The following is a 17,668-nucleotide window of genomic DNA, read 5'->3' on the forward strand; positions in this document are numbered from 1 at the left end:
CTCAGTACAACAGTTAGCTAAGAGAAAAGAATATGATGTTCTTTTTGATAATATGGATGCTTATTTATGTCATAAGGAACTCGGGTGGAGGATTGGACTAGCTAAGGCCCAACAAGGACTCTACTACCTTCCCTGCCAAAATTCTGGACCCCTAGGAGGAGGCCAAACAAAAGTGGTAGCTACTGCCATGTCAAAGGAGTCACTCATGGAGATTCGTCAAAGAATGGGTCATCCATCTTTCCATCTCTTAAAACACATGTACCCTCACCTATTCAAGAATTTTTTAGTGGAAAATTTGATATGTGAAGCTTTCCAGTTAGGAAAATTTAAACGGACTACCTATCCACCGAGTAAATCTTACACGACTAAACCTTTCCAAATAATCCATTGTGATGTTTGGGGACCTTCTCCACAGCAGGATATACTAGGATTCAAGTATTGGGGGAGAGGGGGATCCTATGGGGATACCCCTAGTAGCGTGGGATGTGGTCTGTAGACCTCTGAAACGAGGAGGGCTGGGGGTTCTCCACTTGGAATCCATGAATTTGGCATTGCTGGATAAATGGGTCGAACGAGTTATGACACCAGCGGAGGGTCTTGTTTTCAATATCCATATCACGGCCCCTTGTGAAAGGCGATGGGTTGGGAATCCCCTTTTTGGCGCAGCATTGGGAAAGGCGATGGGTGAGAAGTAGGAGGGAGTCCCCTTTTTGGCGCAGCCTACGTCAAATCATCCCTCACATCCGTGAGTTATTTGATGCCAAACTGGGAGATGGGGAAGGCTTTCGGTTCTGGCATTATAACTGGTCCAAACAAGGTCCCTTGAAGTTGAAGTTTCCCAGAGTATTTGCTCTAACAAGGAACCCAACTGCCACTGTGAAACCCTAGAAGGGTTGAGGGAGAGAGCGAGCTCACCGGGAGGGGAAGGAGAAGAAGCCGCAGATGGAGTGATGGAGGGTGTCTCCCCGAGAGGTGTGGATGACGACACACCGGGGAAAGAGGGAGACACGGGTGGAGGCAATGCGGGCGGTAGTGGCAGAACCGCCAAAGGGGTGGAGGAAGGTGGCAAGGCTGCCGCAAGGGGCAATGGGGTAGTGGAGGAGAGCTCCGAAGACCCCTCATGAGACGACGCCACTGGAGCCGGAGGTAGGTCAAGTGGAGGTGGAACATGAGTGGATGGTGAGGGAGCAGTGGGCTCCGCAACGGGAAAGGGCTCCAAGTGGGGAGCCACAGGAACCTCATCCAACGGGAGGCGGGAAGAGGTGTCACCGAAGTAGGGTTCATGTTCGGCAAAGGTGACGTTTGCCGAGATGAAATACCTGCGAGACGGCGGATGATAACACCGGTAGCCTTTCTGGAGGGAGGCATAACCCACGAACACGCACCGGAGGGCACGAGCGCCGAGCTTCGTGCGAGTGGGGGAGGTGTCGTGCACATAGGCGGTGCAGCCGAAGACCCGAGGAAGGAGGCCGGTCCGAAGAGGAACACCAGGAAATGCCGCGGTCAGCCGATCAATGGGACTCTGAAACCCAAGGACATCGGAGGGAATGCGGTTGACGAGTTGGGTACCCGTTAACACCGCATCGCCCCAATATGGCCATGGCACGTGAGAGTTCACCAATAGAGTTCTGGCCGTCGAGGTGACATAGCCGATGCGACGTTCGGCCATGCCGTTCTGCTCCGGTGTCGCCACGCACGAGGATACGTGAAGAATTCCCCGTTCGGCAAAGAAGGAGGTGAGATCGGCATTGATGAAGTCACGGGCGTTGTCCGACCGGAAGCGCTGGATGCCGCGTCCAAACTGGGTCTGGACCAAGGTGCAGAAATGCCGGACCGAGGCCGAAACTTCAGACTTCGCAGCCAACAGATACGTCCATGTGTAGCGGGTAGCCTCGTCAACAAGGATCAGAAAATATCGATGGCCTTTCAGACTCGCCTGCGGGGCCGGTCCCCAAACATCACTATGAACGCGAAACAACGGCGTCGAGGTGTGGGACGTAGATGGAGAAAACGTAGACCGGCGATGCTTGGCCAACTGACAAGCTTCGCAAACCACTGTCTGAAGATCTAGTCCAGTACACAACGAAGGAAAGAGTCGCTTCAAAGTAGAAAAGGGAGGATGGCCCAGGCGCTGGTTGGGCCAAGTGAAGTCGGGCACGACGCTGCTCATCAACCGGACGGAGGCCATGAAGTACCAAGAAGCACTGCGAGCGACCCCCATCATCCAACAGCAGCAGCCCGTTCTCCCGTCTAATGGCTGTAGTCCGCCCCCCCTTGTCAGAAAGGAACATGCCGTCAGGTTGGAGATGGAACGAACAGAAGACATCATCAACCAGACGCTGTGGTGACATGAGGATAGCTCGCAGGTCGGGGACATGAAGGACGTTGCGGACAACACCGAGGCCATCTACATAGACTTCCCCGATACCAGCCACGCGAAGACGCCCGCCACTGGCCGTGAGAACTGTACGACGCCCACTGTGCCTCTCGTAGGATACAAACCGGTCATTGAACGGGGTCATGTGGTCGGTAGCCCCCGAATCAAGTACCCAGGTTGTATCCGAGACGATAGGTGAGTGAAGTGCCGTATGACCACAGTACCACTGATCAGACACCGGAGAGGAGAACGCACCGAAACCACCAAAGTGAGCGGAGGACTGGGACTGCATAGCGGCCAGCTGTTCCCGAAGAAGAGCCATGTCGGCCTGAAGCTGATCCATGGGAGACGGGGAGGTACTGCTGGCAGGAGCGGACGAGGTGGCGGCGACCATCGCCTTCGAGTCGGCTGCCTTCTTCTTCTCTTGAACTAGCTTGCGACGCCGGCAGAAACGACTGCTGTGACCGGGCTTGTTGCAGTAGTTGCACACCACTGCAGAGGCCGGCGGGTCGGAAGTAGAGGCGGAGGAGGAAGTAGACTGCCGAGTGAGAAGAGCCGTCGAATCAGGAGAAGGCTCGGCAGAGGAACCCTGCAGCTGGAAGTGGCTCTCCTCCTCCTGGAGTTCCTTGACGAGATCATCAATCGACGGGAGGCCTTCGCGTCGGTGGTGTGCTCGACGACGAATGTCATCGTATTCCTTGTTGAGGCCGTTCAGGAATCCCAGGAGCCGGAGACGAAGTGTGTTTTGATAGGACACGCAGGTCGGGTCGTCAGTCGGCAGGTAATAGTCGACCTCTTCTCACAGCTTCTTGTGGGCCAATGCGTAGTCCGAAATGGACAATTGTCCTTGACGGAGGCTGTTGGCGCGCTGAACGAGGCTGAAGAGACGCCAGTTGTCGCCATCACGACCACAATAGGCGGCGGCCTGGTCCCAAAATCCCTTCACAGTAGTCCGATGCAGGAACCGGTCACGGAATTCGGGAGCGAGGGTGTGAATGTACAGCCAGCCCATGATGAAGTTCTCTTCGGCTTCCCAGGCAGCGAAGTTCGGATGGGTCGGCGTGAGCGGTGCGGCAATGCAGTGTTTAAACAGTTGGCGGGCCTTGAGAGTTGTTTCGATGAAACGGCGCCAGGAGAGGATGTTCGGGCCGCGGAGGAGTGTCGACTCCGGGACCATCGGAAGTGGATGAACCACTTTGTGAGACAGCGGCTCCCGCTGAAAGTCAACGTCCGAAAAATCAGTCGTCGACGTCGTTGGCGACGGGGGTACTCGCGGCCCCTCCGTGGTGGAGTTGCCGGAGACGGGAGGAGTGTCGTCCGCGTCTGCCATGACAGAGTTGGCTGCTCAGTGGCTGGAGTGCGGACTGGCTGCTCGTGCGGCTGGTCCGCGTGCTGGCGGCGCGGGCGGCTGGTCTGCAGGCTAGCTGCTTGGCGGCTGGCGTGCGGGCTGGCTGCTCAGGCGGCTGCGCCGCGTGCGGGCTGCGCGAGCGGCTGGTCCGCGGGCTAGCTGCTCGGTGGCTGGCATGCGGGCTGGCTGCTCGTGCGGCTGGTCCGTGGGCTGGCTGCGCAGGCGGCGGGTCCGCGGGCTGGCTGGTCGGCGGCGGGCCCGGAGGCGGGCTGGTTGGGCGGCTGGTCCGCGGGCTGGCTGTGCGGGCGGCTGGTCTGCAGGCTGGCTGCTCGGCGGCTGGCGCGGGCTGGCTGCTCGGGCGGCTAGTCCGTGGGCTGGCTGCGCAGGCGGCTGGTCCGCGGCTGGCTGCTCGGACGGCTGGCGTGCGGGCTGGCTGCTCGTGCGGCTGGGCGGCGAGCTGGCTGTGCGGGCGGCGGGGCCGCAGGCTGGCTGCTCGGCGGCTGGCGTGCAGGCCGGCTGTTCGTGCAGCAGGTCCGCGGGCTGGCTGCGCGGGCGGCTGGTCCGCGGGCTGTTTGCGCGGCGGCTGGCGTGCGGGCTGGCTGCTCGTGCGACTAGTCCGCGTGCTGGCTGCGCGCGCGGCTGGTCTGCGGGCTGTTGCTCGTGCAGCGGGTCCGCGGACTGGTTGTGCAGCGGCTGGCGGTCGTCGGCAGAAAGCTTCGTCGGAGAACCAGCAATCGATCAAAATTGCAGTTAGGGTTTCCCCTTCCTGCAGGATCGAACAGATCCTTGGTTCACCGGAGTTCTGCCGGAACTAGGGCGATGTCAAACCCTAGTATCAGATGCCCAAGGGCTCTGATACCATGTGAAACCCTAGAAGGGTTGAGGGAGAGGAGAAGAAGGATGATCGATGAAGGAAGACTAACAGAATGACATTGGGACCCAAAGGGTTACATGGAGGGTATTTATACCCTAGGAGAGTAAGTAGGAGAGAGAGAGTGATAATAATAATAAGTCCACACTAACAGCCACGGTCAGCGAATGTTGGGACGGGGCTTGGGTCCCAACCCTCACTGAGACATAATCAGATCTTCGGTTTGAGGCGTTGTTGGGATTGCAGGAGATCCTCCTACCGCTCAGTCTTTCAGCAGATTTTCGAGACGGATGTGTATGGCGGGGGCCACCTTTCTCGGTGAAGGATGCATACTTGAAGATTCGAGGGTGGCGAGAGATGACCCAGAAGTCAGGCAGGCATGTCACATAATGCTGAAACTAAAGACTCCTCTCAAAGTGAGAATTTTTGGCTGGTTGCTGAGGAGACAGAAACTCGCCACCCGGGTCTATCGGCGGAAGTGGGCACCAGCAGAGCCTGTCGACTGCCCCTTGTGCGCTGGGGTCCAGGAAGACTGCTCACACCTTTTCTTCACATGTCACCTCACTCAAGGAGTATGGGCCTCGCAACAGATTTCAGGGGTGAATATCTCCTGAGATGACGATTTTTGGGCATCAGTCACGACGGGTGGACACCGGAGCAGAATGGAGTGGGGGAGAATTCTCGCAATGGTTGGACCGAAACGAAGTGGTGTTCAAGGGAGGAAAGGCTTCAGTCGAGAGTGCCATATTTGATGTTGAGGCACTAAAATCCTTTTGGGAGGAAAAGCAGGATGTGCGGTCATAACTGTAAATGATGTGTACATGACTTTGTTCTTTTCATAGTATCAGGTGGGCCACCGGTTTCGGGTGGTCTGCCCTATTTTCTTCTAAAAAAAACCAGGATTCAAGTATTTCCTAGTATGTGTAGATGACTATAGCAGATATAGCTGAGTGTTTCTTCAGAAACACAAACATGAAGTAACCCAGAATATAAAGGGATTATGTGCATTGATTAAAAGACAATTTGGTGAGGGACTTAGAACAGACAATGCCAAAGATTTTCTGAACAATGAACTTCTAGAATTAGTTACTACTGAAGGCATAAGACATGAAACTTCCTGTCCTTATACCCCACAACAAAATGGAGTAGCTGAAAGGAAACTTGGAGATATAGTAGACAAGGGAAGAACCCTACTAATCCAAGGAAATGTCCCACCAAACCTACGGGGATTTGCAATCATGACAGCTACTCACTTGATAAATCGACTTCATTCCTATATTTCAAAAGTCTCTTGAACAAGTGGAAATGTACTATACCAACGTGTGGTTGAAGACTGGATTACCTGTTAGAATATTTGGATCTATTGGCTACGTATACAATCATACACATAAACAGAACAAGTTACCTACAAAAGGTTTGAAGTGCGTTTTTATTGGATGAGAAATCCTTTTACTGTAAGCCGCGCGGTACTGAGGCCCATAAAGACGTAACTCAGTAACTCACAGGTGAAGTAACACCACACCAAGTACGGATACCAACCAAGAGTCATGTGTAGAATTTAGATTACCGAAAAATGGATTTGATACTTCTCTTACTGAGCCAGATGAAGCTGCACATGAACCAGAAACTACACATGAAACAGAATCTACAGATCTGAGTCAACCAACTGAAATAGGAGTCACGACAGGAAAATTGGAAGGGATACACCAATTGACCCCATACCCGAAATATTATCAGAGGAAGAAAAAGGAAAAATCAACAGAATTTGTGGATTTGAATGAAGGGGGAGGAGAAGACAAGCTTACTGAAAAATGGAACAGGATAATGTTGGGACAGACTGGCCAATTGCCCTAAGAAAGGGAAAACGAGCCTGTGTGAAATCTGTACCATATTCAATGGTAAATTACTTGAATTTTAAACACGTCTCACCTGAATATAAAGTATTTATCACCACAATACAAGACATTCAAATACCAAAATCTCCAATTGAGGCTATGAAGAACATTAGATGGAAGGAAGCTATGGATGAGGAAATGAGGGCCCTACTACAGAATAATACATGGGCGATAGTTGATCGACCAAAAGACAAAAAATCAGTAGGCTGTAGATGGGTGTACACGATAAAGTGTAAGTCTGATGGTAGTCTAGACAGGTATAAGGCATGCCTGGTAGGCAGAGGGTATACTCAAACATATGGAATTGACTATCAAGAAACCTTTGCTCCAGTCGCAAAGATTAATACTATTAGAAATCGTATTTCCTTGGCAGTGAACTTGGATTGGCCACTAAATCAGTATGATATTAAAAATGCTTTTCTTAATGGGGATCTGAAGGAAGAAATCTACATGGATATTCTCCCTGGATATGAAGACCAACTAAGTCAGGGTAAGGTATGCCGACTTCGCAAGGCTCTGTATGGTTTGAAACAGTCACCCAGAGCATGGTTTGGAAAATTTGCCCAAGCTATGAAAAGTCTTGGCTACAATCAAAGTAATGGTGAACATACTATGTTTTTTAAACTCCAAACTGAAAGAATGATTACAATTTTATTAGTGTATGTGGATGACATTATCATTACTGGTAACAATCTTGGAGAAATCAAGAATCTTGAAAATCATTTAGACAAAGACTTTAGAGTTAAACAATTAGGACCTCTAAAATATTTCTTAGGCATAGAATTTGCAAGATCAAGTAAAGGGGTACTAATGACACAACAGAAATATATTCTAGATATCCTAAATGAAACTAAACATATGAATTGTCATGTAAGTGAAACTCCCATTGAAGTCAACCACAAATTAACCATTAGTGAGAACGACCCTAAGGTAGACATTAGTTCTTACCGAAGTGTTGTGGAAAATTATTATATCTCTCACATACTCCACGGGACATATGTTATGCGGTAAATGTACTTAGTCAGTTTATGCATTCACCTAGAAATTCTCATTTTCAGACAGTTAACAGAATTCTCAGGTACTTGAAGGGAACCCCAGGACTGGGCATCACATACAAAAGGACAGGTAAGTTAGACCTTATTCTATACACCGATTCTGATTTTTCTGGGTCTCGTCTTGATTTCAGGTCTACTACTGGATATTGCACATTCCTTGGGGAAACCTAGTAACATGGAGAAGTAAAAAACAGAGTGTAGTTTCAAAGTCAAGTACTGAAGCTGAGTTCAGAGCAATTTCAAAGGGAATCGATGAAGCAATTTGGATCAAAAGCCTACTTGATGACTTGAAGATTACGTATTCAAGACCAATTATTATCCGCTGCACCAACAAGTCCACCATCAGCATTGCTCATGACCCAGTTTATCATGATCGAATGAAGCATGTGAACATTGATAGATTTTACATCCAAGATCATCTGGAGCAAGGAATTCTCAAGACAGAACACGTCAGCTCTGAGGAGCAGTGTGCCGACATCTTCACAAAAGGGTTTCCAATTAAGAATATGCAATATCTGGTGTCCAAGTTTGGAATGACTAGTATATATTCCTGTACTTGAGGGGGAGTGTGAGATATAAGATGTATCTTTCTACGGGCTAATTAGTGTGGGGCCCATTACCCGATTTAAATCGGGCTTATGACAGCTAGTAAAACTAGCCGTTAGAGACGGTTAAACTAGTCATTAGTCTACTTGTATAAATACCTACTTTGTGTAATAAAAATTACCTTTTCTCCTTCCAATCATGCTTCTTCCTGTCTACCTAATCATCTCTCTCTCTCTCGCCCTCGCCACAAGGTAGATAGGCCAAATCATCAAGATCAATAGATCATATTTGTTCCTCTTGCCGAAATGTCACGGGGCGAATAGAATTGAAGATTTTAGACCCATATCACTATCAAACTCTATCTATCTCATTACTGCAAAGGTGCTGGCAAATAGGTTGAGGGCCAAGATAGGAGAGCTTGTTGGACCTGCTCAGTCAGCTTTCATTCCAGGTAGACTCTTGGTTGACTGTGTAGTCATTGCGGGAGAAATACTAACAACATGGAAGAGGAAGGGTACTAGAGGGTTCATGAGGAAGGTCAACTTTGCCAAGGCTTACGATTCATAAGACAGGGATTTTTTGTGGGCCTCAATGAAAAGAAGAGGGTTCCCTAAGGAATGCATCAGCTGGGTGAAGAGGTGCATCACAACAGACTCCTGCACGGTGCTGATAAATGGACGACCAAAAAGAGGTCAAATTCAGCCACAAAGAAGGGTGTGACAAGGATGCCCACTGGCACCATATTGTTTGTCCTGGCAGCAGATGCACTCACAGTCTGTAGCGATCAAGCATGCTCACAGGGATTTTCGCGAGGCTATCAAATGTCCAACCACAAAAATGGGATTCCATTGCTCCAATATGCTGATGACACCACCATCTTCATAGAAGATTCAGCGAGGGAAGTGAAAAATCTATCTATCACAATTGATCTATTCGCAGATTTTTTGCGCCTACAAATTAACCAGAGCAAATCAATCTTTTTGTGCAATGGCCTATCTCCAAAAGAGGAGAAACAGTGCGCAGAGATACTGAGAACACTGATTGGGAATCTCCCAATGAGGCATTTGGGTCACCACTAACAAAGGGGAGGATGAAAAGAGCAGATTGGCAACTAGTCATTGAGAAGGTGGAAAGACGACTAGAGGGGTGACTGATGCGATCCATCATCGCATGTACGAGTGTCGGCCCCGGCCCAAGACGGGCCCAATAGCCAGGCTACTTAAGCCGGCTATCCTCAAAGAGAAGATGGCTATCCTCATAGTGCTTGCACGCTTCTCGTCTTAATCCCCCTTCTCTCCTAACCGATCTCCTTCGCAAACGTCCAGACCTGCGACGGAGCTTGGACCACCCGGAGATCAGGCGTTGTCCATCCCGCCTACTTGTCGGCATCGTCCATTCCACCGGACCTCCCTCGTCTCCTCTCTATTTTCCTTCTCTATCTCCTTCTCTTGTCACTCTCCTTGTTGCACTTCAAGACATTGTTACAAGTTCTTCAAGGATCTTTGAGTACGCGAGGGATGTAACAGTGACAACTGGTTGTTGCTCTCGTCCATTCCGATATTCTACCTCTCAGTATTCAATATGCCAGTAGGAGTCGAGAAGAGATTAGAAGGCATCATGAGATGCTTTCTATGGAGAGGTTCTGGGCCAGAACAAAGTAAGGGACTTGCGATGGTGGCTTGGGACAAAGTATGTCGTCCCACCAAATTGGGAGGTCTAGGGGTCCTGCACATGCAGAGTATGAATTGGGTAGAGAGAATTATGAATCCACAGAATGATCTTGTCATCAAATTATTGTGGGACATCTATGGCAGTTGACTGAATTAGGAAAGAAAGACAGATCTGTATCATGGGGCCTTGCTATTCTGGCAAGGGCTTAGATGGATCTTTCCACAAGGACAAACATTTTTTTCTGCCAAGTTAGGCGCCAGGCAACATTTCAATATTGGAGGGATGCATGGTCAACTCAAGGCATCTTGAGTGAGACTTTCCCTTGTTTGTATGCGCTCGCCCAGAATCAAAATGCCCATGTTTGGGACTGTTGCAATGGAGTGTGGACACCGATCATACAGGGTGCCTTATCTGATTAGCGGGTATCTGAACTCATGGATATGCAACAATCCCTAATCCAATTAAAACCAAATGACGGAGAGCAAGATGGTTGGGTATGGACAAATGGCCCTTTCTCAGTCGAAACGGCCTATGCAATGATCTGGGAGGGCTGAGAGGAACATAGGTCACTAATCCAAGCATGCAGATTCATTCAACGACAAACAGCTCCGATGAAAGTGAGGATCTTCAGCTAGTTGCTAGCACGAAGAAGACAAATGACAAGAGTTTTTTTACAAAAGGCTATATCCGGACATAATGTCACAATGCCTGCTATGCTCTAATGGAGAAGAAGACTGCAATCATCTCTTTTTTGAGTGCTCATTTGCTTGCATGATTTGGGCCAACCAGGTATTATCAAGGTTGGAGGTGACATCTGAAGAGATTTTCTGGGATTCAGTCCAGAATTGCATAGGCAGAGGAAATAAAGGTGGACAAGCATTGACAGTATTGTGGGCCATCTGGTTCCATCAGAATGAGGTGTTGTTCAAGGGAAGAATGGCTTCTACAGATGGAGCCATACATGAAGTGTAGGGTTTAAAAGCAACATGGCTCCAGCGGCCGATTGGCTGAGAGGGAAGGATTCTAATAGATGATGAAGGAATTTTAAGGTCCTAATGGGGGGTTCATCGATTCATCGGGTATTCACCCCTTTAAATTTCAAAAAAAAAAATCTTCTTGCCTCTGCTCGATGTTGAAGGACCATAAAACTAGATCCTTTTCACAGAAAAATCAAAGAAACAATTACATAAAAGAAAATTTTATTTATGGAAAGGTCGGTATTTTCTCCAAGTGGACATACAATAACAAGATAAGACCATCATGTAAACTTAACGAAACAAAGCACAGGATATTTCAACCGCAGAATCCATTTCCATGCATTGAGAAGAAGAAGATGATGAGCTAGTAAGAAAAAAATGTCTAACTGAGGATCATCATTTGGTGTACCTGCTTCGTGTTCCATGTAAAAACTGTCTGAAGGTCGGCAGTTATATTCATCATCAAGCTCACCTAAATGAAATGCAAAATAAAGCTGTGAAATCGTGAGTGCCATGCAAATTTGGGTTAATATCCAAAATAAGATAAAAGATGAGGGACAAACGCAACTAAAAAAACTCAGATTCCAGATTTTTTTTTAAAAAGGAAATACGGCAGCAAAAATGAAGAAAATAAATAGTGCATATAATAAGGCCCGGTCCTACTCATGAAAATCTTTAACTGAAGAGTCTTGCACCAAGAGGTGCACAGTAACAGTGGAACAATAATAGCTGCTTCCAACACATTTTACATGACCAATAACTTTTTTGCGTCATTACACTTAAAGGATACCTGCATACTCTCTACATTACTAATATAAGAAAGAGGGAAAATCGCCCAAGAATGGTGATCCACTCGACTATAATAATATATATGAACCTGTAATACACGACCAACCAAAATGGTCCTGTCTCCAATTATCCATCCCTCCAAAACTGATGAAATGAAGCTCTCCACATCATGTAGGACACTGTCCATTGGTACAACACTTCCTTAAAAACAACCTCATTGTGATGCAGCCATATCGCCTATAATACCGCAAGGACCCTTCCCCATTACATATGTCGCATGCACGTGCCTCTCCCAATTGAACCCCAGCAGGCTTCATAGAAGCCACATCAACCCCTGTGAGCTTCAGCGGCCTCCTGATCGCCTGGTTAAACAAGCACTTGAAGAAAATATGAGAACAATTTTCGGCTCCCTATGTGCACATGGGACACTGCCAATGTAACTGGGAACATGCACGTCTAGAGGGCTCAGGTCATAATTTGTCTCCTTAACAGTACCATCCAAAAATCCTCACTTTCAAGGAGACCTTCTGCATCCAAAACCGACAGGTTAGAAAGATAGATTCTTCTTCTGTTGGGCCTTCTTGCATCTCTATGCGCTTCTCAAACCAAGAAAACTGTGCCATTCCACCCCTAGCCATTCCATACCCCATTCAAAAGCAGAAACTGTAACAAAGTTGATTGTATCCTTAGCAGTTCTTCCACCTTATGATCTGAAAGGATGCCCTCCGAAATCGGGTTCCATGGGTCATCCCAACATTCCCTAACTGATGCATTGTGGTTCGTTGCCAGATGAAAGAGGCATGGGAGCTCTCGTAACCTAGCTCTGAATGACTAGTCATCCAGCCAGCATCGAAATAGCAATCTGTCCACTAGTCTGGCTTCAAAGAACATCTGGACTTGGAAAAGATCTGCCTTATGCCTTGCCATATGGGGAATGCCCCTCTAATTGAGGTCAAGTGCCACTCCCAGTTCATCTTTGTACCATGACTGTCTCTCAAAGCCTCGTGACACTATCTTCATCCAGCCCCATAATCTTGCCTGCCCATTGTTCCAGAAATGCCTTCTTTATGTCTTGTAGGTGTAGCACCCCCAGCCCCTCTCACTCCACCAGTTGCCTGAGACATGTGCTGTAGCACCACTGTCTTGTCCCTAGTAGATCCTCTGCTATTCCCTGCCTCAGGTCCTTTCCAGAAAAGTTTCCTTGTGGCCTCAAGGTGCCTCCTAATTCCCTCTGGGAATTTAGTTACAAAATGGCAAGTGCACCAAATGCAGCAGTAACAACCAGCCCCCTCTCGACAGCACGCTCTACCAGGCCTCTAGTTTCCTATCCACCTCAATCACTGAGGTCCAATTGTTACTCAATAGTGTTAGATCATAAGGCCCAAATAACCCATGTATTACCGGGCCCATGTTTTATAAATGGGCCCGAGCAGAGAGGAATATGACCGTTGAGTCCAACGGTCATATACCTCCAACGGTCGATTGGCAGTCTCCAAAAAGGGGGGAACATTGTGTAGTATTTGTTGTTGTGAAAAATAATATACATATATTTCTTCTTTCCACAAAATTTACCCTCTTGATAGTGAAGAAATCTCATGGTATCAGAGCAGCGATCAAAGGTACACCAAAGACGACAAGTTTCTTCTTTGAAATAGTTTCTATTTTTCTTCTCGATTCGGCGACGAGCTCCTCTAGCATTTGTTGGTGGCATCGTCCTGCAACGACTCCTGATTCGGCGACGATTTCGGCGCCCTTCGGCGACGATCTCGGCGGCATCTGTTTACAAATTCGGCGGAGTCTTCCAGCGATGATTTCTGCGACGACTCTTGCTTCGGCGACGATTTCGGCATTTTTCGGCGACGATTTCGGCGCCCTTCGGCGACGATCTCAGCGGCATCTGCTTGCAGATTCGGGGACGTCATCTTGCAGTATTCGGCGACGATTTCTGCTTTGGCGACGTTTCTCGACATTCGACCAGAAATTGAAGATTTTTGACGATATCGGTGATTCCAGACATTGGGATTTCGCGATATCTTGATTTCGCGAGCTGTCACAATTTACTTCCGGAGTTTTTTTCTTGATTCGCGATCCACGCGTCTCAGAAAAACTCGCTAGAACAGCTTCGACTGGTGCAGAAGAAGAGAGGAGTTGGCCTTTGTTTGGGTTCTTTCCTCTTTGAATCTGCACACGGCGACAGTATCTGATCAAACGGTGTGTTCACTCTCCGGGGAAGCTCTTCTCCAGTGAAGACTTGCTCCGTCAAATTATCAGCTCCTGGTTAAGGAGTATTCTGTGTCTTGGTGCCCCGTCTACTTATCTTCAGATGGGAAAGTCCAGGATGGCTGAGAGGGATTCCGAGATCACCCCCTCAGCTATTGTCAAAACGGCTGAAACACCTGCTCAGCCAAGGTTATTTCTACCAGACCTGGATATCAAATATAATGGAATCAATGGGCAGAAGTGGATAACATTGGTCCAGAGATCCCTTAAGGCTATCTATCTGGGGAATCACCTAACAGAAGATGCTCCTTCGGAAGACACTCCCAAACTTGAAAAAGTAATTTGGGAATCTGAAGAAGCTTTTATCACCAATTGGATGATCAAAAATATGGAACCAGATCAGGCAGACGACTATCTACTTATTGATTGTGTACGAGACTTATGGCAAGAAATTCAGAAATCATGTGCGGAAACCCACAGCGATTACCGTGTCTATGACCTTCGAGAACAAGAGAAAGCATTGAAACAGGAAATCTATCAATTTCTTCCTACTCTGCAAAATTAAAGGCCATATGGAGGAGCTGGACCTTCTCTGGCCTACCGACAAAAACTCACCATCTTATCTCAGAGAAACCAAGTTCAGAACCCTCACCTTTTGATGGGATTGAATTGAATTTGAGAATCTTAGAAGTCAGTTGCTACACAGAGAGGTTCCCCACCTTAGCAGAGGCTATCCCTGAATTGCAAGGGGCAGAGCGGCGGAAGAAGCTTAACTCTAAGGATGGAGAGGTGTCTACTCCTGTCTCAGTGGCCCACTTGGCCAAGAAAGGGGAACCAAGGCACAATATAAATAATGCAGCCACATCTTCTACTCAGCACCAGAAGTCCACTCCGCAGGAAGGTAATTCCTCAGAACTTACTTGTGGCTATTGCAGGAAACCAGGCCACCTAAAAAGGGACTGCAGAAAGTTAGCCTGGAAGGAAGAGCAGATCAGGAAAGGGACGTGGAATCCAGGGCAGCATAAGAAAGCCTATGTAGCAAGTGAAGGAGAGGAATTATCTGCTGCAAAGAAAGGGGAAGACGGAGGTGAAATTCAGAAACTTATTCAGTCAGAAGTGAACAAGATTCTTCAGAAGTTTGGCTCTACTTCACTCGTACAGTCAGGTAAGAAATTTAGTTTCACTACAGTTACAAATAATACAACTACTACTGTCTCTTGGATATTGGATTCTGGGGCGAAAGACCATATGTCACCCCACAAAATGCTATTTAAAAATTATGAACTAGAAACTAATAATCTCAGAGTTTTTACTGCTAATGGTGGAATATTAGAAGTGGCAGGAAGAGGATCAATTGAAATCAAAGGGAAATTACTAAAAGATGTTTTGCATGTACCTGAATTGAAAGCAAATTTATTGTCCTTAATTCAGTTAGTAAATGATACTGGATGGCGATTTATCTTAGACTCAGATTCTTGTTTCCTATGTCTTAAGGAAACCGGACGGAAGATTTCATCTGTTAAGAGGAGGGGAGGTCTTCTCCTGCTAGATGGATTGGAGGAGGAAGAAAAGCAGAAAGCCACTTATACTGCCCAGAGTGAAGAACGGATCAATCTTCTGCAAAGGAGACTATGACACCCCTCATTCCACATTTTGAAACATTCCCATCCCAATTTGTTTAAAGGGATTATTTTTGATAATTTGCATTGTGAAAGTTGTCAATTTGCGAAACACAAACGATCTTCTTTTCCAGTTTCAGATCACAGAACTCAATCGGCATTTGATTGTATCCATAGTGATGTGTGGGGACCTTGCTCCACATTGGGACTATCCCATCACAAATGGTTTATCTTATTTGTAGATGATTTCTCTAGGTATACATGGGTGTATCTACTGAAATCTAAGACTGAAGTTCCATCTGTTATCATCAAATTTTGTGAGATGATTAATACACAATTTGGAAAGAAAGTACGAATATTTAGATCAGATAATGCAACAGAATTTTTTTGTGGAAAAGTAACTGATTACATGGAAGAAGAGGGGATATTTCACCAATCCTCATGTGTGAATACCCCTCAGCAAAACGGACTTGCTGAAAGAAAAATTGGCCATATAATGTCTTCAGCCAGGGCTCTTTTATTTCAAGGGAATTGTCCCAAGAACTATTGGGCTGAAGCAGTCGCAACAGCTACTCATCTTATAAATAGGACAGCCTCAAAAACATTAAATTATCATGCTCCTATTGATCTTTTATCTGCTGAATTTCCACGTTTATCTTTAAGAACTAACCTCCCAGCCAAGGTGTTTGGCTGTGTTGTATATGTTCAAGTTCATCATGCAGGAAAGTTAGACCCTCGAGCCCTAAGATGTGTGTTTCTGGGATATTCTTCAACACAGAAAGGTTATAAGTGCTATCATCCAAGCTCCAGGAAGATCTTCATTACTGCAGACGTGAAGTTCGACGAAATCCGAATGTTTCATGCTCCTGTAGAACGATCAGAAGAGTATTTAGAATCTTCAGAGCAAGAACAGGATAGTATGCAGCAAAGCCTCTCCTCGGCATCAGAAACCTATGATAAGGACATGGCTATAAGTACTCCTCCAAGTCCTCCTGAGGAGGAGGAGGAGCCTCATAGACCATGCGACGATTCAAGTACAACAATCATGCCGGCAGGAGGAGAAGACTCAGGAAACGATGGTTGGTCCATTGCCATAAGCAAGGGAATTCGTAACTGCACGAAGACTAAACGCTATCCAGTTAACAATTATCTATCTTACTCCCGGCTCTCTCCAGAGTATAATCAGGTGGTTCAAGCCCTAATGACAGTATCTATTCCGAAGAATGTGACAGAAGCAATGTCATCCGCAGAATGGAAGACAGCTATGGAAGAAGAAATGGCAGCACTAAAGAGAAACGGTACTTGGGAGATGGGCCCACTCCCACCCGGAAAGAAACTAGTGGGAAGTCGATGGGTATTCACTGTAAAATATCACTCAGATGGGTCAGTGGCCAGGCACAAAGCTCGCTTGGTGGCACGAGGATATACACAGTCCTACGGCATCGACTACAACGAAACATTTGCTCCAGTTGCAAAGCTAAACACAGTTCGGGTTTTAATAGCGCTCGCCGCACTATCTAATTGGAAGCTCTATCAATATGATGTGAAAAATGCCTTCTTACATGGAGAATTGAAAGAAGAAGTGTATATGGCAACTCCCCCTGGATATTGTTTGAGTCAAAATTCAGGGGACGTATGTCACCTCAAGAAGTCCTTATATGGCCTGAAACAATCGCCAAGAGCGTGGTTTGGAAGGTTTTCAACAGTAATGTTAGCAGTGGGGTTCTTCCAAAGTGAGGGAGATCACACATTGTTTATAAAGCATGGCAAGGATGGGAAGATTGCAATTTTAATTGTGTATGTGGACGACATCATCATCACTGGAGATGACCACACTGAAATTCAGAATCTGGAGAAACACCTTTCACTTTCCTTTGACATAAAGGCACTAGGTTTAATGACGTATTTCCTGGGAATTGAAGTGGCCTATTCTCGGGCAGGGATGGTACTTTCTCAGCACAAGTATATCCTTGATTTGTTAAAGGAAACCGGGAAGTTGGATTGTCGACCAGCAGCTACACCAGTGGATAATAATGTTAAGTTAAAAGCTGAACAGAATGAAAAAGACACACCAGTAAACAAGACTTCATTTCAACGTCTCATTGGTAAGCTACTTTATCTCAACCACACACGGCCGGATATTGCTTTCGCAGTCAACTCTCTCAGTCAATTCATGAATGATCCTCGGGAATCACATCAACATGCAGCAGATCGCATCCTAGCTTACCTGAAAGGGTCAATTGGACTTGGTCTACTTTTTAACAGAGGAAGTGAGCCGAGTGTGGTCCTCTACACGGATT

The 17,668-nt window shown here is 47.1% G+C and overlaps 1 protein-coding gene across 3 annotated transcripts in view; it reads right to left on the minus strand.

Moving 5' to 3' along the window:
• Positions 1 to 17,668, minus strand: part of LOC144706498 (Signal peptidase subunit) — a 35,948-nt gene that overhangs the window by 7,629 nt on the left and 10,651 nt on the right. For all 3 annotated transcript variants that reach the window (XM_078579480.1, XM_078579481.1, XM_078579479.1), the window contains exon 3: positions 11,150 to 11,212. In XM_078579480.1, coding sequence (XP_078435606.1) covers positions 11,150 to 11,212 — 63 coding nt within the window. The remainder of the gene's footprint in view (positions 1 to 11,149; positions 11,213 to 17,668) is intronic.

This window comes from Wolffia australiana, chromosome 8, assembly GCF_029677425.1.
Source record: "Wolffia australiana isolate 7733 chromosome 8, ASM2967742v1".
Classification (NCBI taxonomy): domain Eukaryota; kingdom Viridiplantae; phylum Streptophyta; class Magnoliopsida; order Alismatales; family Araceae; genus Wolffia; species Wolffia australiana.